Here is a 24,961-nt window from a genome sequence, read left to right as displayed (position 1 = left end):
GCCAATTATCTCAGCACCATTTGTTGAAAAGGCTGTCCTTTCCCCACTTTATGTTTTTGTTTGCTTTGTCAAAAATCAGTTGGCTGTAAGTATTTGGGTTTACTTCTGTGTTCTCAATTCTCTTCCATTGGTCTATGTGCCTATTTTGATACCAGTCCCATGCTGTTTTGGTGACTATGGCCTTATAGTATAGTTTGAAATCAGGTAGTGTGATGCCACCAGATTTGATCTTTTGTCTTAGTCTTGCTTTGGCTATGTGGGCTCTTTTTTGGTTCCACATGATTTTAGAATTGTTTTTTCTAATTCTGTGAATAATGATGGTGATATTTTGATGGAGATTGCATTGAATTCGTAGAATACTTTTGGCAATATGGCCATTTTCATAATATTGATTCTACCCATCCATGAACATGGCATGTATTTTCGTTTGTTTGTGTCATCTGTGATTTCTTTCAGCAGTTTTTGTAGTTTTCCTTGTAAAGGTCTTTTGACTCCTTGGTTAGGCATCTTCCTAAGTATTTTTTGCAGCTATTATAAAAGGGATAAAGTTCTTGACTTGATTCTCTGCTTGGTTGCTTTTGGTGCATAGGAGAGCTACTGGTTTATGTACATTTATCTTGTATCCAGAAACTTTGCTGAATTCTCTTATTAATTCTAGGAGCTTTCTGGAGGAGTCTTTAGGATTCTCAAGGTAAACAATCATATCGTCAGCAAACAGTGACAGTTTGACTTAACTCTTTTCCTATTTGGATGCCCTCTATTTCTTTCTCTTGTCTGATTTCTCTGGCTACAACTTCCAGTACTATGTTGAAGAGGAGTTGAGACTGGGCATCCTTCCTTGTCTTGTTCCAATTCTCAGAGGAAATGCTTTCAACTTAAATCTAAGACCTGAAACTATAAAAATTCTAAATGATAACATTGGAAAAATCCTTCTAGACATTGGCTTAGGCAAGGATTTCATGACCAAGAACCCGAAAGCAAATGCAATAAAAAACAAAGATAAATAGTTGGGACTTAATTAAACTAAACAGATTTAGTTTAATTAAGCAAAAGGACCAGTCAGCAGAGTAAGCAGACAACCCACAGAGTTGGAGAAAATCTTCACAATCTGGACATGTAACAAAGGACTAATAGCCAGAATCTACAACAAATTCAAACGGTAAGAATAAAATCCAATCAAAAAGTAGGCTAAGGACATGAATAGACAATTCTCAAAAGAAGATATACACATGGTGAACAAACATATGAAAAAAATGCCCATCAATGATAGACTGGTTAAAGAAAATGTGGCACATATTCACCAAGGAATACTATGCAGCCATAAAAAAAGGATGAGTTTATGCCCTTTGCAGGGACATGGATGAAAATGGAAACCATCCTTCTCAGCAAACTGACACAAGAACAGAAAATGAAATACCATATGTTCTGAGTCATAAGTGGGTGTTGAATAATGAGACCACATGGACACAGGGAGGCGAACATCACACACTAGGTCCTGAGGGGTGGGGGACCAGGGGAAGAATAGCAGGGTGTCAGGGTACTGGGGAGGGATAGCATTAGGAGAAATACCTAATGTAGATGAAGGGGCAATGGATGCAGCAAACCACCATCATGGTACATGTATACCTGTGTAACAAACCTGCATGATCTGCACATGTGCCCCAGAACTTAAAGTATAATAAATAATTTTTTTTAAAAACTGTCCTCAAATAAGGCTAAAGTTGACTGTAACCAATCCAGCTGTTTCTGTACCCTGCTTCTATTTTCTGTACATCACTTTCCTTTTTCTGTCCATTAATTTTATTCGACCACCCAGAAGTGCTCTGAACTTATTCGCATTCTGAAGTCTACCCAATATTCAAGTTATTCTTTGCTTAATTAAATGCTATTAAATTAATTAATGTAAAGATTTTTTTAAAAATACTAGAAATCATTGGCCATTTTAAACCATGCCATTCTTTCCTTCACTAAGTGCTGCTATACACTTGGACATGGTCACCTTAGCTCCTTCCTTGCTTGATGACTCAAACAAAACTAATTTTTTTCATATTTTGGTCATAGTAATCAATGGATAAAGTCACAAGGAAGTTGTAAAACTTAGAAAATATATTTCATTTGTTATGAGAAATATCTGTGAGATCGTCCTGAGATTGCCAGTTAAAATCTCTGTGCCTCTTTTTCTTCATCTGTTTAATGGGAATAAGTGATAAAATTACTAAGTTCATGGGGTTTTATTTATGTCACTTAGAAAAGTACCTAAATATGAATAAAATATGTAGAATATAAATATAGCTTTCACAATGTTTGGCACATTGTCAGTGGTTACTAAATGCGAGCAACTGATGTTGCTATAACTTATCTCTTTCTTAATTGACATAAATCTTGAAATGTCTTCTCTCATGAAGAAAGTAACAGAAATTTAAAAATAATTTTATTTAACCATTTTTTATTATTCCCCATGATGCAATCATTCTCTATAATGATTTGTATGTATAGAAATAATAATCTTTGCTTTTTATTGAAAATAGCATTCAGGGTGGATTATTTTTATCTGAAATATAATTTCCCAGGTTCTTACTCTGATAAATACTTAATTTTCTTTTAAACGTGTATGACACTCTAAAACACAGTGACTGAATCCTTCCCCTGGGGTCTAATTAATTATATACTATATCTGTATATAAATGTCAAATGTAATTTATTCACTGCAAAATTAAATGATCTATACAATTGTTAAGATGACCTTCTTACTTGTATTTACCCCAGTGTACACTTGGGCATCTTGCAGAGTATATATATTATTTATAATTTAATAATTCAACATAATTTATTATCATATTAATAAAGTGATAAAATGAAACCACAAATCTATGAATACACTTATTACCAAATAAAAATATAATGGAATTAATCAATGATTAAATGAATCTTCACCACCTTTTAGTCTATCACCCTAAACATTTCCACTGATGTGACATAGGTAATGTTCCCAGAAAATAATTTAGTTAAAATACATATGGATACAATTAATAATTAATTATAGTTATCATAAAAACAATATTATAATTAAGTAATATTACATTACTTATCATTAAAAGATATAATTAATGTAATGTTACTTAAATATATGATATCATAGTTAAGCAACCATTAACACGTGCTTCAGTGTTTAAATTAGTTTGAAATAAGGTGCTATTAAAGTTGTTTAACACTTTTAGGCAAAATGACTGAGGTATTAGTGAAATTTGGGATTAATTAAAATGCTTAGCCATTACCAATAGAATAGAATAAAATCAGAGTGAAGGGAAAGTAACAAAGTTCTTTATTCATTTCATGCATTATATGACTTTATGATAAATAATGTATATGTGTTTTACATGTGTATATAAGAGACAGTGATGTTAAGTTTATCATATCGTGAATGGGGATCAAATAAGTTTGAAATTACAGACTATCAAGATTTGCATGATTTTGCATGTTATATTTTGAATCAAGTTGGAACTCTTCATAAGGGCAAAAAAATAAATTATCTTAGTCGATAATTCCTATGCCAAACAGGAAAGAGACTGGTCAAAAGACTCTATTTTCTCTTTTGTATACAGACGGCTATATATCCTAAATTCTTAAGGGGTTTTGATAGGAAATAAATAATCAAGGATGAAATATTTGATAATGAAATCATAATGATAAGAAGAATGTGTCAGCTGTCTCGTTGTATTTTAAGAAATTTTAGAGCTTTAGTCATTGTGAATTTAGGAATATGATTCTACACAATTACATCATGAACAGATGACCCTGTTTTGCACAATACAAAGAGAAAGGTACATCTTACCATTTCACCAAAATGTTTGATTATGATAAAAACAACCCTGGACTTTCAGCCAATGAACTCGGTTAAACATATTGATTCCCCAAATTTTGGGGGGCAATTATTACTAAAGTTAAGACCATTTCCTATAACAATTGTTTAGCTCAATTATTTTTCTTCATCTTCGTGGGTGCATCTGAATTTTTTCTTCTGGCTGTCATGTCTTATGACCGTTATGTGGCCATCTGCAATCCTCTCCATTACACCACCATCATGAAACAGAAAATTTGCATCCTCACTGTCTTTAGTTCATGGCTGGGAGGATTTCTGACCATTTTCCCACCACTCATGCTTATCCTCAAATTAGGTTTTTGTGCTTCCAATGTCATTGACCACTTCTCTTGTGACTATTTCCCCATTTTGTTAATTTATTTTTTATATATATTTTATTGCATTTTAGGTTTTGGGGTACATGTGAAGAACATGCAAAATTGTTGAATAGATACATACATGGCAATGTGGTTTTCTGCCTTCCTCCCCTTCACCTATATCTGGCATTTCTCCCCATGTTATTCTTCCCCATCTCACCACCCCATGCTGTCCCTCCCCTAGTTCACCCCCACAGATGCCACTGTGTGATGCTCCCCTCCCTGTGTCCATGTGTTCTTGTTTAACACCTTCCTATGTGTGAGAACATGTGGTGTTTGATTTTCTGTTCTGGTGTCAGTTTGCTGAGAATGATGGTCCCCATTTCACAACTCTCATGCTCAGACACATGGCTTTTAGAGATGACTGGTTTTTACTTTGCCTTTATTACTCTGCTGTTCACCTTGGCATTAGTAATTCTGTCCTATGTATGCATCATTTGAGCCATTGTGAGAATCCTGTCTGCCAGTCAGCCAGTCAGAGAAAAAAAGCTTTCTCCACTTGCTCCTCTCATATGATTGTCATCTCCATCTCTTAAGGGAGCTGCATATTCATGCATGCCAAGCCTTCAGCAAAAGAAAGAGCATCATTGACCAAAGGAGTAGCTATTCTCAACACTTCAATCGCCCCCATGCTGAACCCTTTTATTTACACCCTGAGAAACCAGCAAGTAAAAAAAGCTTTTAAAGATTTGGTCCACAAGGTAGTGTTCTATAGAAACAAATGAAAGTATTTACTAACATGAATGAATGTCATCATAAAGATACAGTAAAGGAAAAATAAAATTTTAACTTGTCCACTATCCTCCTATACCCATCTCACAACTACCTGCAATGCTGAGTTCATTTGCTTCAGTTTTCTTTCTAACTGGAAAGTGACCATATTGTGTCTTCCTTTAAAACTCTATAGGTTTCTTGTAACCATTGATTTCCAATTTTGGTTAAAAAACCAGTGGCTACAGCACATAAATCACCTTGTTGATTATTCTGAATAATAAAAATGGTTTATACCTTAATGACTTAAAGAAGCAAACAGTTTTAATCAACTTACTCTTAAAATTTCTCTTCTTGGTTACTAATATAACAGTTTCTTTTCAAATTTTCTATATATGATATATGAAGTCATATGTGAAATAAATATCTACAAGAAACTTTTTTTGCATGCAGTATCTGTCCAATTCTTCCCACTCATCTGATGGACTTAAGTACATATTTTCCTACTCACAAATAATTTGAGGTTCATAATATTTTCTATTTTCTAGTTACGCTGAAGGTACGCTCTATGTGTAGTTTATATGTTCTCCTTATTCATCATGTTTTTGTTTTTGAAAATGTATAAAAAGATATGTATTTAGGCAGCCCTCATTGCTCTTAGGAACCCTGAGAGTCTGATAAAAATTTCCTAAATATTAATAGCTCCTCTTAGAGAGTACTTACAATGTTCCATATGCTGGGGTAGGTATGTTCTATCCCGTATCTTATTTAATCTTTATAGCTACCTGGCAAAACAGACATGGTTATCTGCTTTGTACAATTGTGTAAATTGATGCTCAGAAAAGTTGTATAATTTGCCTAAGGTAACAGTTACAGTAGATAACATAGTAGCCTATTTTAAGAAACAAACCAAAAAATTAGTCTTTGCTCTATATTTACACATGGTGGAAACTCCACTAAGGTCTGAAAATTTTGCATAGCTTTTACTAAGAATCTACACAATTTTATTTCCTTTTTCAGTAACATTATCTCATTTGGGCATGATTATACTATTATAGTCTAGAAAGACCTAACTTCTAAAAACATATTTGGTGTGTAAATTGTAATAATCAATGCAAGAAACTCTTCAACTGCCATTGCTGGTGAGCAATACAGTGAGCAGAGGAAAAATAGTGTAAAGTGTGAGCAGTATTACAGTAGTAAAAGTTATCAGAAGGCAGATTAAAAATAATGAAGGTAATGAACGTATTTAGGACAATGTAGTAGTTTCCCAGTTTTAAAAATGGCGTACTGAGTAGAGATCTGCATTAGGAATTAAAATATTTGATTGCTATCTCTATATGACAAATAATGTCAAGGGGAAAAATCTTCAAACTTAGTATTATTTGTTTGTTGTTATTTTCTTTTCTGTCTCATTGGACACTGTCCCCCAAGCTTCTTGCTCCACTTTAAATACTAATGTGTATTATGTTTCATATTCCTTAGTGTTTTGTGTGTATTTCTCTTCCAACAATTTTGATTCATGGAATTGGTCCCCTTGAGCCAGTGGCAAAGAGACTAGATAAAACATTAAGTAACTTGTGCCATCTAATATCTACATAGAAACCATGCCAGACAGTTCTAAAACGTTTTCAGATACTTTTTCTATTTTATATTTTTGCTTCTTTCTCACTTTCTACTATCAAAGAAACATATCCCCTCGGATAAAATGGGAAAATTAAGACAAAAACATTGAAAATAGGAAGAAAATGTGTTCAGTGAGAAAGTTAATGTTTTCAGAAATCCTGGTTTTAGTGGATAGCAATGGTATTTGCTAACATTTTTACTAATCCAGCCATTCTGAATGTTAGTGAAACTATATGAAAATCAGAGGTAAGTAAAACTTTTATGAAAGTCTCTCAAATCATAGCATTGAATCATTACTTAACAGCTCGACTTTTAATCAAAGTAAATAGGTGTTATACTTTGAAGTTTGACATATTAAAATGTATAAAAAGGATTAGCATGTCCTATTATATCAGTTTATTCGTTCTCTAATAATTAAAAGCAGGAAACTACTATCTCTGTCTCTGTGTTTTTAATCAAATATAGCTATATAGTACTGTGCTTAAGAGAACAGATTTTAAGCCTAAGTAGTCTGAGATTCTATTTAATGTTTGCTAGCCACATATATTAAGTTACATAATTTCTTTGAGCCTCAGCTCTTCATTTGGGAAGAAGGATAAAAATTTAACAAGTATGTTACAAAGGCTAAATTAAGTAAAGAGAAGAAGTCCCTAGTTTAGTATAGACAGTGCCTGTAACAAATCACAACTACTATAAAGATTTTCCCCAAATTAATTTCTAGTAAAGGAAAAATAAATAATATAGCTATTCCTAGAGACTACTAAATGATGCATGATTTATGGAACACTTATTTTCAGTAATTCAATTAATTCTCAAAAACACCCTTGAAATTTCAACTCTGTTTTAAACAGAGAAAGCTGAAGTTTAAAGAAATTAAGTAACTAATCCAAAGCCACAAATCCATTAAATGTCTCATTTGTATCTGTCTAATCTTAAAGTGCATATACTTTCTGTGATAATAAATTGGTTTTATATGTCATAAATAAGAAATGAATGGTGTGTTAATACCACAATTTTCTGTTAATTTATTTCCTTTTCCTATCTTGTTTAAATTATAAATGGGCTAGTTAATTAACTGAAGGCATGAGCTTATGAGTGTTTATTTTCCAGAAACCTTTGCAGAAATCAGTATTACTATTTATGAATTATTATTAAGTGTGATTTGGTGACATCTCTTTTCCTTTTATTTGCTTCTTACACACTTGTATGAAGGTTGAGAATTAAAGCTGTCCATCATTATTGAAATGAAGAAATATAAATTATTCATATTTCTCCAGGGAAATAGTTGTCTATAATTATTATAAAAACAGTAAAAAACAAATCTAATAAAATAATTATTTCAGTCACTCGATGAATTTTCCTGAAGAGCTTCTGTTTTATTCAGGCCTACAGAAGTTCTCAAAGCAACCCTTGTGTCATGGCCCACAGGCTGGAATGACTGAATATACCAAAGTGTATTTTAGTATAATTATAAAACTGAGCTATATATTGCCCACAACATTGAACTAGACAATTTTCTTTTTCATTAGTATATTAAGCTAAACTCTAAAAAAACTTAAAATTTATAAAGTTTTAAAAAGCCAGGATGATACGATTAACATAGTTTTTGAGGATACACTCTGCGAGATTTTTTCAGTTATCTCTATTAAAGTAAAGAAAGAACTGAGTAAACATAGAAAAATTTTAAAACTAGATTTTCAAAGTATTTGCATTACTAAGGAGGTCTCAACTCGGTGTAACAATACCTTATTAAAAAGCACACAGACACACAGACACACACATTCATACACACACACAAACACACGCACACAGAGAGAGAGAGAGAAATAAAATGGAACCAGTCAGTCTCTTATCTCAGTCTCTTAAAGGCACATTCCTAGATTCTTCAAACTGATTTACTCTCTAATAGTCCCTTTCTTACCATGTACATCAAATAACTGCCAATATTTAACCTGGTTTATTCAAAGGGTCATCATTAATATTTACTTGACGGCAGGGCAAGATATGTGGTTATTTTAGAAAGCTCTGAAGATGCTTTGTAGCCATTTTATTTAATAAATATTAAACATCACTGTCAATTTTCATTTTAAATGGCTCAAAGAATCTGTTGCAGGAATGTTTAGAAGACAAATAAGTAATTTTGTTGAAATGGTGGAAGGAAATAAAAACTTAACAATCTCAGCCATATTCTCCCAGGAGAAAATATGGATTTGTATTCAGATGTAAAAGTCCAAGATGAGTTAAATGCTTGGAGCTGCTCCTCATTATCTGTATAATATGTCCTGAGATCCTCAGATTCTCTAGGAATTGATTGCAACTTGTTAGACATTGAAGTTCAGTCCTCTCAAAGGACTATGGATGCTGATAAATTTTATCAAGCTTGTTTTATGTTGACAAATGAACTCAATTCATTAAAGTTTCATAACATTTCTACATAAAAGCATAATATACCACACCCAGTTCTTATTATTGGATCACATACTACTAGAGTTTCTTTAAGCCTGTTTCCATTGTCTTTGAAGACCAGCTATAGAAGTGTCTTAGTTTTTTGTGAAGTCCCTAATGAACCCTTTAAGTAACAAATTATACCTTCCCTCACAGCTTTTCCTACGTTTCCTCACAGTTTTCATCTGAAGCAAAAGAATGAGTCATGGTATTGTTATTGACTAAAGAGTTAAAAATTAGCAGAGAATTTAAGAGAAAAAATAAAGATCCAAAAATGTTGAAATAAGGTGAATAATACAGGGAATTGATACATCATTCACTGTGGACCAGTAGTAATATAATATATATTTTAAAAGCCTGAGTCTCTCATGTCCATAAGTTGCTGAATAAACTTGAATCTTCAGATTGAATCCAAATCTTGTATGTTTGATATGAATGTATTTTGTGACTTCAAAGCATTACAAAAAACTCATGCTTTTAATAAAAAGTAAACCCTGATGAAATAAGAGTGAGGTTGCTGGAGCTGGAGTAAAGTAAATTGAAATGATTAATAGTAAAAAAAATTTTTTAAAGTAATACAGAAATACTGATTCATGAAGTTTTCTCTAAACTTATGCATCAACGAAGTGCTGTTCACTTGACATGTCTTAGGTTTAAAATTTAGTCAATACAGGAAATGTAATCCAAATATATAAATGGTAAAATATGTAAGAAAATACATCTAAATGGTAAAATATGTAAGAAAAATACATCTTCTAAAACAAAGATAAAAAAACGAAGTAACATCCAGGCTAGAATATCAGCATAAAATAGCAAACTGCACTGATGGCAGCATATGATGCAATAACAAACTCAACATTAATTAATTAACTGGATGAGTATTTCCTTTAAACCTACTTAACTATACTAAATACTGGATTATGTTGAAATAGCTTTGAAGATAAGAGACTCTTCTAACTCTCAAGAATGCATAGAGTAATGGAGGAGTTAACAGGAGATTTCAGCCTGTTGTAACTGTGATGAGTAGGGAAGAATGAGCATAAGATTCTCATGGAATGCAACAGTGGGTATTAAACCTAGTGTTGTAGAAATAAGGACAGGTAATTTGGGATGTCATTATAATATATTACCCACAATGCTAGTGTGCTAGTATATTTATTTATGTAAATATGTATATATACACACACACATACACACATAAATACACATGCACATTTATATGTAATATATATGCACATATAATTTACTGCAGGCCTCAATCACTTTCAGGAGGGTTATTACTAATGAAGAGCAGGGAAAATAACTGGCTATGAGTAGCCATGTTGACAAGCTATGAACATCACAATGACCAAATCCTGGTTGAAGATAAGGGAAGTGGAGCGTGTGTGTGTGTGTGTTCATGTGCATGTGTGTGTGTGTGTTCGTGTGCATGTGTTCGTGTCTGTTTGGTGGTGGTAATGCAGTGGAAGAGGCAGACACACCATCGTGGGAGAGGTCGGCACCATGTAGACAAAGAACAGGAACCATGTAACGTGGTGACTTTTTCCTTCTTTTTTTTTTTTGTTGTTGTGTTGTTATTGTTCTTATGTGAGTCTCTTGGTGCCAAATATAGTTATTACTATTTATATAAGACATAACCTTTTGGATAAGACACCATTCCATTCCATTCCCAAGGATTTTCAGCTCAATAGTTAGGAAATACTTTCTCCATAGAACAAAGCCTCACACAGCTTTCACTTAAGCATTTAGGAAAGTTATAAGTAAGTTTATATATTAAATTATATAAAAGTTAGTAAGTTAATATATATTAACTTAATGCTCAAAACAACTCTATGAGATAGACTTGTATACAGTGGAAGAAACTATTTATAGGTGAGGATACTGAGACATAGAAGTGTTAAGTGATTTTCAGATGTAGTAAATAGATTGGATTCAAAACTAGATAACCTCACTCTTTTCTATAGAAATGTTTATAATATCATTTGAACTTTATTTTTAAAAAGAAATAATTAAAACTTACTATTTCAAAGTATGAATAAATAAACAAATCTTCTTGGAGAATACTTATCTATCATCTCTTTAACTGATGGCATCCTTCTCAAGTTAATAATATTTTATTATTTATTTATTTCAACTAGAAAGCAACATGGCTTCTATAGAAATAAAAGTCATAAAATGACACATAGGTAGGCTGAACTATCATGAAATATTGCAAGAGATTCACACGCAATAAACTTCAGTGTTGGGCTCTTTCAGCTTACATTATTCTATACTTCTTCCTTTCCTCTATTCCAAACATCTGAAGTTGTTCATGGCAACGGCTTAAGTATTTCTGACTTCCAATAAAGTGGACATGGGAGTTGGAAAATCTGAACATTCACAGAAGTTAATTGGTGGCATTAAGGGTAAATAAAATATGAAGACAAATCTCTAAAATTTTAAAACATCTTACTTGGTAAGCAAAAACTTCAACTCAGGGCATACACACAGACCGAGTGGTTTTTCAGTATTTCCAAAGAACAAAGAGAAGGTTAGAAGTTGTTTAGGGGAGCTGGCAAGTTTTGATTGGTAAGTGAAGGCATGAGTAAAACTATCCACAGGATCACAGCAGGTGATTTCAGCAGCTATTAGATAACATTGATTTCAGGTTACAGCAGGCAACTTCAGCAGTCAGGCTTACACAGAATTACATCCTTAGGGCAATATTCTGTGCCCTGTGTGCTTTTTTGCCCCTGGCAACATGACCCTGTGTTAGCTGGGTATGACAAAAAATGACTCAACCCAATCCATACAATCAACTTTCACAATGGCGAAGGAAAAAGTACTCACTTTAAAAAAGAAAACTAGTCCAGGCTTGGTGGCTCACACCTGTAATTCCAGCACTTCTGGTCGGGTGGATTACCTGAGGTTCGGAGTTCGAGACCATGCAGGCCAACATGGCGACACCCCGTCTCCACTAAAAATACAAAATTTAGCCAGGCATGGTGGAAGACACATGTAATCCCAGCTACTCAGGAGACTGAGGCAAGAGAATCACTTGAACCCGCAAGATGGAGGTTGCAGTAAGCCAAAATCGTGCCACTGCACTCCCACCTGGGCGACAGACTCCACCTCAAAAAAAAAAATAAAACAACTAATGTATCTTCCCCATATTGAGAATTATCAAAGTAATCAAACTTTTACATAAACAGAAACCTTATATAGGGATTGGTGTAAAGACACAAAGGTGGTTCTGATTAGGAAGGAAACTTGTAGGAATGTCTCTGAAAGATAACAGGTATTACATGGAGTCAGAAAAGTCTGGTGGCAAACTCCTCCTTACCACTTCCAACTATGATACCAAATTTTTATTTTTAACCTGCCTAATGTGAAGAGTTTTCACCTGTAAAAGAGTGGAAATTAAAGGACCACTGTTATCATCAAGTGGCATTAAATTTCCCCTTGAAGTAGAAATGGCATACTATGTCAGCCAAACTCCAGCTCCATATTTCGATATTTGTTCATCCACAACTCTTCAAGTTTGTTCTTTGTGCTTTCTCCTATAGATCTGGTAGGAAGAAAGTGATAAGCAACTGAAGAATGAGAAACCATACAGAAATAACAGAGTTTATTCTTCTGGGGTTGACAGATGACCCAAAGTTTCAGGTTGTGACCTTTGTCTTTCTGTTCATCACCTATATGCTCAGCATCACTGGGAACCTGACCATTATCACCCTCACCCTGCTGGATTCCCACCTGCAGACCCCCATGTATTTCTTCCTCAGAAATTTCTCCATATTAGAAATTTCATTCACGACTGTCAGTATACCCAAGTTTTTGGGTAACATTATTTCAGGAGATAAAACCATTTCCTTTAATAATTGCATAGCTCAGTTATTTTTTTTCATTCTCTTGGGAGTCACAGAGTTTTACCTTCTGGCTGCCATGTCCTATGACCGCTATGTGGCCATCTGTAAACCTCTGCATTACTTGAACATCATGAATCAAAGAGTCTGCACACTGCTTGTTTTTACTTCTTGGCTGGTTTCATTCTTAATCATATTCCCAGCACTCATGTTGCTCTTAAAGCTTGATTACTGTCGGTCTAATGTTATTGACCATTTTACCTGTGATTATTTTCCCCTGCTACAACTTGCTTGTTCAGACACAAAATCCCTAGAGGTGATGGGATTTTCTTGTGCTGTGTTTACTCTAATGTTCACATTGGCATTAATATTTCTGTCCTACATATACATCATCAGAACAATTTTGAGAATTCCTTCTACTAGTCAGAGGACAAAGGCCTTTTCCACATGTTCTTCCCACATGATTGTCATCTCCATCTCCTATGGCAGCTGCATTTTTATGTACATTAAATCCTCAGCAAAAGATAGAGTGTCCTTGAGCAAGGGAGTGGCAATACTAAACACCTCAGTAGCCCCCATGCTGAATCCCTTTATTTACAGCCTGAGAAATCAGCAAGTCAAGCAAGCTTTCATTAACATGGCAAGGAAGACTGTATTTTTCATAAGCACATAAAATGGTATATAGTGATGAATTAGTCAATAAAAAACTGAAAATTATTATTTTTAAAAATCCAGTTACATCTCAAGATGTGTAATTAGTTTTGATTATTTGACCTTGGGCAAATATTAGTATTTCATCATTACAAATGCATTAATTGTTTTAAAATTCCTGAAAAATGAAACTTAAGTGAATTTAATATAATAAACTGTATATTAAGTTGGTGAAGTAACCACCTGAACAGCATTATTCCAATTGGTTTTAAATACATCAGTTGGTCTGTACTTCCATGTGGGATTTAATCTAAGGGCACAAAGAGAAGAGCTGAAAAAAATCTGAAACTGTTCTCTGGAATAACATTGTAGGTGGCAGTGGCATCATTGTTATTCTAATACTGTTGTATGTGCAATGTGAGGAAAAGAAAAAAAATGAAAATGTATCTGATAGCCAGGGTTCTCAATATGAAAGAAAGAAGACACAAATGGATGGAAGATAGAAGGGATTATGTAAAACTCATGTAGTCCTAAATTTGAAAACATTAACATGTTTTCGTGATACAGGACCTAGAAATTATTTAGGTAGTGGGGGTAAGAGAGTCCTTGGCAAGTTTCCCTTTTAATAAAAAGCAGCCCCCAAGTCATTTCTTTTCTCACAAAGAGCAGCCTGAAAAATCAAGTTGCAGACATAGAAACTCAGTCTCCATGCCTGAACAGGTGAATGCCAGCCACTGTGCCAGTGGGAAAAGCCTACCTGGGGACCAGGCATATTCAACATGGCAGCCCCATCTTCCCTTTTGTTTCTCAACCACATGTGCAGTAAAGAAGCAGGCAGCATGGCCAGATAGAGAACCCATCTGCATAATAAAAGATTAAGGTGGGGAGGCCAGCTTCTTTGTGCGCTATGCAAAATGACGCATGTGGTCTGACCAATTTCTCATCCTCTATGTAAATCAGACACTGCTTCCTCAAGCTCATCTGTAAAACCCTGTGCATTTCACCATGAGGCCAGAAGACCCATTCAGGAGCCCCTCTCTCTGCAGACAGGGAGATTTTCTCTTTCATCTATTAAACCTCCACTCTTAATCTCATGCCTTATGTGTCCACATCCTTGATTTCCTTGATATGAGACAACAAACCTCTGGTATTACCCCAGACAAGTAATGTTGTTTCATTACTACGCATTTGTAAAGATTTTTTAAGCAACCTGTTGTCCAAAGAATATTGTATGTTAAAAAAATAAGTGTGCTTGTCCTTTCCACTGAAAATACCTAGAAAAGATGGTCAACTTCATGGCAGTTATTATAACTAGTGCTCAGATTCTTATCTTGATTTAATATTTTCCAATCAATGCAAATAGAACTTTTTGGAGTAATGATTGATTCCAGATTTAATACAAGAATGTATAAGTAACATAAGCCTGTAAAAATATATTACTTAAGAAGGAAGCAATCTAAAAGTATAATGTCCATTAGAGTAAGAAGCCAACTTGAAGACTTTCTCCCTGGCTAAATAACTCCAAAGAGGTAGGGATGTTAATTTAAATCTTCCTTGAAATACATATGTCAAACACTAACATGACCTAAAGCTAATATAAAATTGTGATTCTGACCAAGTGTGGTGGCTCATTCTGGTAATCCCAGCACTTTGGGAGGCCAAGGTGGGTGAATTGTGAGGTCAGGGGATCAAGACCATCCTGGCCAACATGGTGAAACCCCATCTTTACTTAAAAAAAAAAAAAATCAAAAAATTAGGTGGGTGTGGTGGTGCCTGCCTGTAACCCCAGCTACCCAGGAAGCTGAGGCAGGAGAATCGTTTGAACCTGGGAGATGGAGATTAAAGTGAACCGAGATCGTGCCACTGCACTCCAGCCTGGTGACAGAGTGAGGTTCCTTTTCAAAAAAAAAAAAAAATTGTGATTCTATGAGTTTATAATGATATCAACAAAAAGATACTGGAGAATCAATTTGGAATACTGAAAGAAGAACAAAGTAAACATTTATCTGAGATTTTCTATATAATTGTAACAATGTACAAGGAAATGGTAAATGTTAGATTAAGAAGATAAGCATTTTGCAGCACATAGTGAACAAATGAATCCAGCCATTGGTCACCAATGAAACCACCACTGCAGGATTATAACCGAGACAGTGAAGGAGACCTGAGCTAGCCAATTCCATCTTGCTTTTAACCTCCAGGCTATCCTTGTTCATTCTGGATGACTCAACTGACTTTGGGAGGAACTTGGTTTTCCAGAGCAGATCTTCTGCTTGCCTGGGGACTGGACTGCCTTTGTAGCCACAAGATTAGCAATTATGTTTAGGAGTCATGGAGCTGGAGGCTACAGGATTCGGACCCTCTCTAAACTACTCCTAAGATAGTGCTTGAGATATTTTGCAGACCCTGCACTTGATAGATCAGCTGGCACCACCCAGATCTATAAAGTGGCTCATCTGATCTTGTGGTCCCCACCCAGAAACTGACTGAGTGCAAGAAAACAGCTTCGACTCCCTGTGATTTCTTCTTGATCCTGACCATTCCGCACTCCCAGCTCACTAGCCTTTCCCCACCCACTGAGTTATCTTTAAAAACTGATTCCACACCTTGGGAGGCTTAGGCAGGGGGATCACCTGAGGCCAGGAGTTTGAGACCTGCCTGGCCAAAGTGCTGAGACTTGGTGTCTACTACAAATGCAAAAATTAGCCTGGCACGGTGGTGCACGCCTGTAGTCCCAGCTACTTCGGAGGCTGAAGCAGGAAAATCGCTTGAACCTTGGAGGCAGGGGGTTGCAGTGAGCTGAGATCCTGCCGCTGCACTCCAGCCTGGGTGACAGAGGGAGCCTCTGTCTCAAACAACAACAGCAGTAACAACAACAAAAACTCTGATCCCTGAATCCTCAGGGAGACTAATTTGAGTAATAATAAAACTCCGGTCTCCTGCACTGCCAGCTCTGCGTGAATTACAGAATTTATTCTTTGGCTATTGCAGTTCTCCTGCCTTGATAAATCGGCTCTGTCTAGGCAGCAGGCAGGTGAACCCATTGGGTAGTTACGCTAATAGCTGCTACTTATTTTGGATTAGTTTTGAAAAGAAAAAGAAAAAGCCTAAACCTAAACCTCAATTAAGCCTTTAAATCTAAATAGCAACAACAGAATATTAATAGGACAAGGATGCCATCAAGCGAGGCATTATTGCATGTTTCCCTCCATGAATAATGATAAAATATCCTGCGTATTAGTTGAGCTTTTATAATAAGAACATAAAATAGTGACAAGTGATCAATAAAAATTAAGTGGTTAAGGGTAACACTCCCTATGATGTGGAAACATATCTGCCAAAATGTTCTTTACTAAATGAGCCTCTATAATAGTAAAATAATTCACAAATTTGCATCCCAGCTGTGATTGATACAGTTCTGTATTGGCTAGTGTATTATTTTTTAATGCAAAAAAAAATTTATATCAAAAATCATATTGTATGTCTTAAGTATGTAGCATTTTTGATTTCTTAATTATATCCCAATAAAGATGGAAAAGATAAAATAAAACATTTTTAATTATATAAATTTATTGTTGTGTTTTTATACATTAAATATACATTTTATAACTGTATTAAAACATACAATGCTATTTTGTGTTAAATAATCTGTATTATATAATATGCATTGTTAGTTTAAATTATGTATTAAATATATGGCTTATCAGATTACATATTTTTATGCCAAAATATTTGGGACACATAAAGAAGAACATTAAAGAGAATAATTAGTTATAATTCACTAACCAGAATTTCACATAAATAAGAGCATATTTTGTGATATTTCTTATTAGAACGTTGAAGGGATAATAAATATAAAGGCCAAGATGAACAATGAGATGGACAAATTGACACCGAAATTAAATGTTGCGATTTATAATGAAAATTGAATTAACCTGATAGCATTTTTTAAAAACTTGTGAGCTCAATACTTGCATTATAGTAGTTATTTTTTACTTAGCATTATGAAATAACCTTTTGCTTCTTTATGCCCTAACACTTAACAAAGCCTAAAGATAAAAAACAAAACCTATATAGCAAACCTGCACATTCTATACATGTACCCCAGCACCTAAAGTATAATTTTTTTTTAAAATGGGATATGTAGAGAACTTTCTATCTTAAAAAAATGATTAAATACCAATTAGATTGAGCTCTAGTTTTGTAAGAAAGTAGATGTCATAGCCATTTTTATTACTCGTGAAATATTAAGTATGCATAAAATACTAATTACAATAATGGAAGTAAATATTTCACAGAAGACAATATTTGAGGTCCCCTTTGGGCTAAAAGATGAACCTAATCACTCTCAAGGGAGACCAACTATAGATAAGAGTTAGGAGGCTACTGAGAAATCCAAAGGCAGCTTCCAGAAATCTCTCATGGTCTATAATACAGCCGAGATGTGGCCTGGACTTTTCTTTGTTCCCAGGAGATCAAATCTTTCAAGGTCAAAACAAAAAACTTGAAATATTTTAGATATAAGTACAACCAGAGGAAAGCCAGATACCACAATCTAACTCATAATACTCAGTGTGTCATATATTTACCTGTTTTTTCTTTAGATGTTATTTTTTGAACTTCTACCTCAACAATATTGCAGAGGAATATAATGTATTTCCACAACTTCCAAAGGTTTCCAGCATTCCACTTTTATTTTTCAAAATATTTCCCTTAAACCATTATAAAATAGAATTTGATTAGTGTGAATTTTGGTAGTGTCCAGAGGAGAAGCAATAATTTTATATTCTATCCTTTATAGCAGAAATTTGATTATCTAAAACATGGAGGAGACAACTTTCAGGATTTTAGCAGAACCCATCTGTAGAATAGAATATCCAGCAGCGTTTAAATAGCTGGAAATTGACTGGGTCAGAATAAGAGAGGGTTTCCTATACAATTCTGGATATCCTTATGAATGAATGATTGCATAACAATGAATGGTCTTATGTGGGACAAAATTAACTAGGAAATAAAACTTTTTTTCATGAAGCATAATAGCTCAGGAAGGAAGATTTTTCAAACAGAAGATGCACTATGCTATAATACAAGTGAGAGAGCTGCTGAGATCTAAGGCAAGTAATCACTTTTCCAATTTATGCTTCAGAGCAAAATGAACAATAGATAAATAGCACATGTTCCCTCAAGCTCAAAATTTAAAAGTCTGTATATATGATATATATATGTACAGATATGTACACACACATTTCTTATGAGTCATAGATAACATCAAACATTAAAGGTTTTGATGGAATTATGAGACAAACCAATAAGTAAGTGAACATGTTCCCTATTTGTTAAGTAAAATGGTTACATTATTTACTCTATCTTATAGTAAATATACATCATATATATAGGATGTTCTTATATTATCTTGACAATTAGACCAAAATATTAATATTAAAAATAAAATAACATCATTAAAATAAAAATATATATTTTATTTGCTAAAAATCTTTGTTTCTTATAAAAAGAATAATGGGTTATTAACAATGTTCTAATTTTCACTTTTATCTTTTGATGCAATTAAGAACACCCATTTTGTTTTCAGGTGGTAATATCCTTTAATGTATAGATGATGGAAAAAAGAAAAATGTATGTTTCATGTGATTGTTTCAACGAAAACGATAATGATATTTTGCATTAATGGGACATAAAGCAGGAATTATACATTTTATTAGCTGTTTCTCAATGATGTGACTTACTGTATAAAGATATCCTAACTTCTGCTAGATTTAAAGTAAGAGAACTAATAAATAGGCTGGATTTAGAAAAAAAATACTAAAGCATCATTCAAACAAGGTAGTCAAAATAAAAGTTATTGTAGAAGATTTTTAGAATTGTATTAATGATGATTATATGGGTCAGAGTGATTATATGGATCAGGATGAATTATATCTTTTATCTATTTTTCTTAATTACCTTTCCACCAAAATATCTTTAAAAGAAGATAAAAGGAGAGTGGAAGGAAGAGAGAGAAAGGAAAAGGCATGAACCACACAATGGTCACAGAGTTTGTCCTCCTGGGCCTTTCTGACGATCCCGACCTTCAGATTGTGATTTTTCTCTTTTTATTTATCACGTATATATTAAGCGTTAGTGGAAACATGACTATCATCACCCTAACCTTTGTGGATTCTCATCTGCAGACACCTATGTATTTCTTCCTCCGGAACTTCTCTTTCTTAGAAATCTCATTTACAACTGTATGCATCCCCAGATTTCTGGGAGCAATTGTCACCAGGAATAAGACTATTTCCTATAACAACTGTGCAGCCCAACTCTTTTTCTTTATCTTCATGGGGGTGACTGAATTTTACATTCTCACTGCCATGTCCTATGACCGCTATGTTGCCATCTGCAAGCCCCTTCATTACACAACCATCATGAATGGGAAACTCTGCACCCTACTCGTGCTATGTGCCTGGCTAAGTGGGTTTCTGACCATTTTCCCACCCCTTATGCTTCTCCTCCAACTGGATTACTGTGCTTCCAACGTCATTGATCACTTTGCATGTGACTATTTTCCCCTTTTACGACTGTCTTGTTCAGATACATGGCTCCTGGAAGTAATTGGTTTTTACTTTGCTTTGGTTACTTTGCTGTTCACTTTGGCATTAGTGATTTTATCTTACACGTACATTATCAGGACCATTCTGAGAGTTCTGTCTGCCAATCAAAGAAGGAAGGCTTTCTCCACTTGTTCCTCTCACATGATTGTCATTTCCATTTCTTATGGAAGCTGTATATTCATGTATGCTAATCCATCTGCAAAAGAAAAGGCATCATTGACAAAAGGAGTAGCTATTCTCAATACATCTGTTGCCCCCATGCTGAACCCCTTCATTTACACTCTGAGAAACCAGCAAGTAAAACAAGCCTTCAAAAATGTGGTCCATAAAATTGTGTTTTATGCCAATAAATGAATTTTTTGGTCAAAAATAAATAACACTATTAAAAAGCAATTAAGTAAAAATTTGAAATTTCTGAATATCTCTGTAAGTATCCTTGGTCTCCTATATTCTTTATATGCTGTGTTATAGTTAATTTTATATTTTTACCAGTCCATTTCTTCCACTTCTATACAAGTTTCTCCACTGCATTGTTTATTGACTTACTTAAAAATAAAGTAAAATTTGTTTTCTTTACAAAACTTTCTGGAAATTATATATTTATTTATTTAAAACTGAATTTGTGCATAATTTTATAGTAATTTTACTATAGTAAAATAATTTTAATTCTGTATATCAGTTCCTAAAGGGCATATATGTCATCATGTTATACTTCAAATGTAGTTTCAAACTTTAATTTCTTCTGTATATTCAAGATAAATATCAATAATGTCATAACACTTTTAGACTCTACATGCTTTCTGTCACTGTTCATTAAATTCAGTCCCTAGAGGTATTATGCTCTACTGCATTGTACTTTAAATGTAGAGCTTTACTTCATGAAATTTAGTGCATTCCACTTTTATTTTCTTTGTAAATTAAGTTCCTTATTTAAAATACAAGAATAAATTTAAGAAGCACTAAAATTCTTTTATTTATACAATTATCTATTCAATTATTAATCATTTGGCTTGAAGTATAAGTCACTGATTAATGGCTGGACTATAGGGGAATTTCATCCTCAAATTTAATTTTACTTTCATATTCTCCCAAATAATGTTGATAAGAAAACTATCGGTAGCACACTTTATTTGTTAATTTGTATACTGCTATCACTTACAAAGTAAAATGTAAAAAGAAAAAGATTTCAAATATTTGTAAAATAATGAAAACTTCAATTTGACAGATTTTAATATATTTCAAATACTGTTTAGTCTTTTACCACTCAATGATTTTCTGGTAAAATCTGGAAACCAAAACCTTCCGATATAGGCGATTAACATGGAAGCGTCTCTGAGGACCTTAATCTTTAGAAATCTGTGCTACTTTAAAAGTTAACCTGTGCCTATGTTTTAAATAATTTTAAATACCTTTCACGCATGCCTTTCTTTTGTTATTTATTCATTTATTTATTTGTATACGTGTCTACTAAAGAAATGATTCCGTGATTGAAAAGATTTGTTCTTCCTTTCACACAGATCTAGTAAGAGAAAAAAACATAAGCAATGTTGGTGGGAGTGTAAATTAGTTCAACCATTGTGGAAGACAGTGTGGCGATTCCTCAAGGCCTTAGAAATAGAAATTCCATTTGACCCAGCAATCCCATTACTGGGGATATATCCAAAGGACTATAAATCGTTCTACTATAAGGACACGTGCATACAAATGTTCATTGCAGCACTGTTTACAATAGCAAAGGCCTGAAACCAACCCAAATGACCATGGAAGATAGACTGGACAGGGAAAATGTGGCACATATACACCATGGAATATTATGCAGCAATCAGAAATGATGAGTTCCTGTCGTTTGTAGGGACATGGATGAATCTGGAGAACATCATTCTCAGCAAACTGACACAAGAACAGAAAATGAAACACTGCATATTCTCACTCATAGGCGGGTGATGACAAATAAGAACACATGGACACAGGGAGGGGAGTACTAAACACTGGGGTCTATTGGGGGAAAAGGGGAGGGCCAGCGGGGGGGGAGCTGGGGAGGGATAGCCTGGGGAGAAATGCCAAATGTGGGTGAAGGGGAGAAAGGAAGCAAAACACACTGCCATGTGTGTGCCTATGCAACTGTCTTGCATGTTCGGCACATGTACCCCAAAACCTAAAATTCAATAAAAAATTAAATAAAAAAAAACATAAGCAAATGGATGATCACACTGCAATTTTATTTGTTATGTCTTTATGAAGAATATGTTGTATAGACATGTACATATGTTGAAATCTAAATGATAATAGACTTACAACATTAATGATATTAATAATATAAAAAGACATACTAATAAGTAAGTTAGAATAATTGTTATTTTTATTTCTTTTATTAGGATAGCCATGATGAAGATAACAGGTAAAGAAAAAATACAATGTCAAAAAGCCTCAGATAAACAGATATACCATACAGATCTAACAGTTATTACTTACAGTATCAGACATATTACAAAGTGCATAAACCTGATTATTTCTTTGTACCCTTATGACATATATAGTCCTATTTTTTTCAGTTACTAAATGACTTGATCAATGTTGTCACATCAATGATAAGAATAGATTTTATTCTTTTAAACGCTCTTTTCCAAACAAAAGCTGTGATTCTGATCAACTTCGTTACATTACAATATTTTTATAAGTGTAATATTTGGTCTGTGCAACTCTAGCAAAGGGAAAAAAATGTTTATATATGTGTATTTTGGTGCCATCAAAATACTAGATTTTCATATTGTGGATTCACATCTATAATTACCCAATGAATTATAACCAGTGAGAAACATGTTTCTCATTGGTTAAATGAGTTGAGGACCATTTGCTGAATTTTTGAGTTATGAGGCTTGACTTTCAATTTGCGATCAGTAAGAATTTAAGAAAATTAGACATGCTAGCTTTTTGAAGCTAATACTTCAGTTTTGATATTATTTTCTAGTTGTGAGATAAATTACAAAATACATGGAAACTATTTTATTTTTACCAAGAACTGTTATTCAAACGCACCATTAGTATCTGAAGAGTGTATGATAGAAACTCTTAGATTTTTTTTTTTTTTTTTTTGAGACGGAGTTTCGCTCTTGTTACCCAGGCTGGAGTGCAATGGTGCGATCTCAAGCTCACCGCAACCTCCGCCTCCTGGGTTCAGGCAATTCTCCTGCCTCAGCCTCCTGAGTAGCTGGGATTACAGGCATGCGCCACCATGCCCAGCTAACTTTTTGTATTTTTAGTAGAGACAGGGTTTCACCATGTTGACCAGGATGGTCTTGTTCTCTTGACCTCGTGATCCACCCGCCTTGGCCTCCCAAAGTGCCGGGATTACAGGCGTGAGATTTTGTTGCAAGTTCATGGCTTTGTTTGGCTGTCAGGAAGGCGGAACTGCCTCTCTAACAGGTAGAGACAGTACTCCTTGCAAGCAGTCATCAATCAAGTTGCCAATGAAATTTTTGGATAAAATAAATATTAACAGTAAAGAGAATAGTGCCAATTAAATTCATATTGAAACAATGTGTCTTCTTTCCCATTTATTTGGGTATATACCAAGATAATTTGTCCCTCAACAAGTAATTGAAGACGGATTCACTGAGAAAATGATGCCTTCACTCTGGTGTGGGTGTTTCATGTTAACATGTCAAGTTACTCCTGCAGTAAGAACTTTGGCTATCAGGAAAAACTCTGTCTCCTTGAGAAAGTTATTTTCTGTCTCGTTTTCGTCATAAACTTATGAATGTTTCATGGTCTAATACATATAGGAAGCTTCCCCTTATATGCAAGGCAGGGTGGTTTTTCTGTTGTTATCAGTTTTGGGGGGGTTGTTTGTTTTTTGTCAGGATCCGGCTCAGTCCTCCAGGCTGGAGTGCAGTGGCACGATCTCCGCTCACTGCAACCCACGCCTCCTGGGCTGAAGCAATCCTCCCACGTCAGCCTCCAGAGTAGCTGGGAATATAAGTCTGCCAGAGCCACCACACCCGGCTAATTTTTGTATTTTTTGATAGAGACCGGGTTTTGCCATGTTGCCCAGTCTGGTTGAACTCCTGGCTCAAGGGATCCAACTGCCTCGGCCTCCCAACGTGCTGCGATTACAGGAGTGAGCCCCCGCGCAGAGCCTCAACTTTTAGTCCTTTCTAAAATGAGACTAAAGAGAATCCGAATTTTAAATTCTTGCTAATTTCGTGGATTTTATGCTATCTGTAATTACTGAAATAAATCCAGTATACCAATCAAATAAAAAGAAACCTTCTTGAAAGTAGATCCTTTTCAAAAATTAGCACCATTACTGTTATGGGCGAATAACTTCAAATGGTTCTTGAAAAAGATTAAAGTGTTCAATGGCAACTTAATAAAAACATTCTCATAACTTTCAATAGGAATTCACTGAGTATTGAACTCTATCTCATTCTTGTTTTTATTGCTGTATAATCAGTGCTTTTGAATAATTGTTTGATATATAATAGTTCAGTCACTTTTATGAAAATATTTTTTGTGTGTGGGGGGAAGGAAAATGTAATGGTTACATATAAAATAACATCATCCAGTATTGTACTCAGGAAAAAAAAAAAAGTCTGTTCTTCCCAGAAATACTGATTTAGGAAATTCAGGAACCCTCTCCCAAAACCTATTCACACTTAGACTTTTTAAAATTTGGGAGAATATGAATCTTCTTTACCCTCCCGACCTACCTCCTTTCTACAGCTTTGGACATTGTCCCGCAAGTTTCCTGTTCCAATTTTGGTACAAATGTTGATAACGCTTTTGTAAATCTTAGTATCTTTTTCTCTCAGCCCTTGGTGGCATGTTTGTTTTCCA

The 24,961-nt window shown here is 34.3% G+C and overlaps 2 protein-coding genes and 1 pseudogene across 2 annotated transcripts; all 3 read left to right on the top strand.

Moving 5' to 3' along the window:
* Positions 1-370: 370 nt before the first annotated feature.
* LOC100398381 (olfactory receptor 6C3-like) lies at positions 371-4,961 on the top strand (annotated as a pseudogene).
* A 1,603-nt stretch (positions 4,962-6,564) lies between these two features.
* On the top strand, positions 6,565-17,041 carry LOC100395855 (olfactory receptor 6C1). The gene is made up of 2 exons (XM_002752573.6): positions 6,565-6,819; positions 12,564-17,041. Exon 2 carries the CDS (start codon positions 12,598-12,600, stop codon positions 13,534-13,536), a length of 939 nt encoding a protein of 312 aa, XP_002752619.3. The 5' UTR covers positions 6,565-6,819; positions 12,564-12,597; the 3' UTR covers positions 13,537-17,041.
* A 2,502-nt stretch (positions 17,042-19,543) lies between these two features.
* LOC100395495 (olfactory receptor 6C3) lies at positions 19,544-20,607 on the top strand. Its single transcript, XM_002752572.5, has one exon. It carries the CDS (start codon positions 19,544-19,546, stop codon positions 20,477-20,479), a length of 936 nt encoding a protein of 311 aa, XP_002752618.3. The 3' UTR covers positions 20,480-20,607.
* Positions 20,608-24,961: the final 4,354 nt, after the last annotated feature.

The sequence above is a fragment of the Callithrix jacchus genome, chromosome 9 (genome assembly GCF_049354715.1).
Source record: "Callithrix jacchus isolate 240 chromosome 9, calJac240_pri, whole genome shotgun sequence".
NCBI classification, from domain to species: domain Eukaryota; kingdom Metazoa; phylum Chordata; class Mammalia; order Primates; family Cebidae; genus Callithrix; species Callithrix jacchus.
The sequence above is the reverse complement of the archived record's forward strand: the minus strand, read 5'-3'. Positions and strand labels throughout refer to the sequence as shown.

Bases quoted from the DNA above. Each gene is read 5' to 3' on its own strand.
- LOC100395855 (XM_002752573.6), top strand. From the start codon at position 12,598: ATGAGAAACCATACAGAAATAACAGAGTTTATTCTTCTGGGGTTGACA.
- LOC100395495 (XM_002752572.5), top strand. From the start codon at position 19,544: ATGAACCACACAATGGTCACAGAGTTTGTCCTCCTGGGCCTTTCTGAC.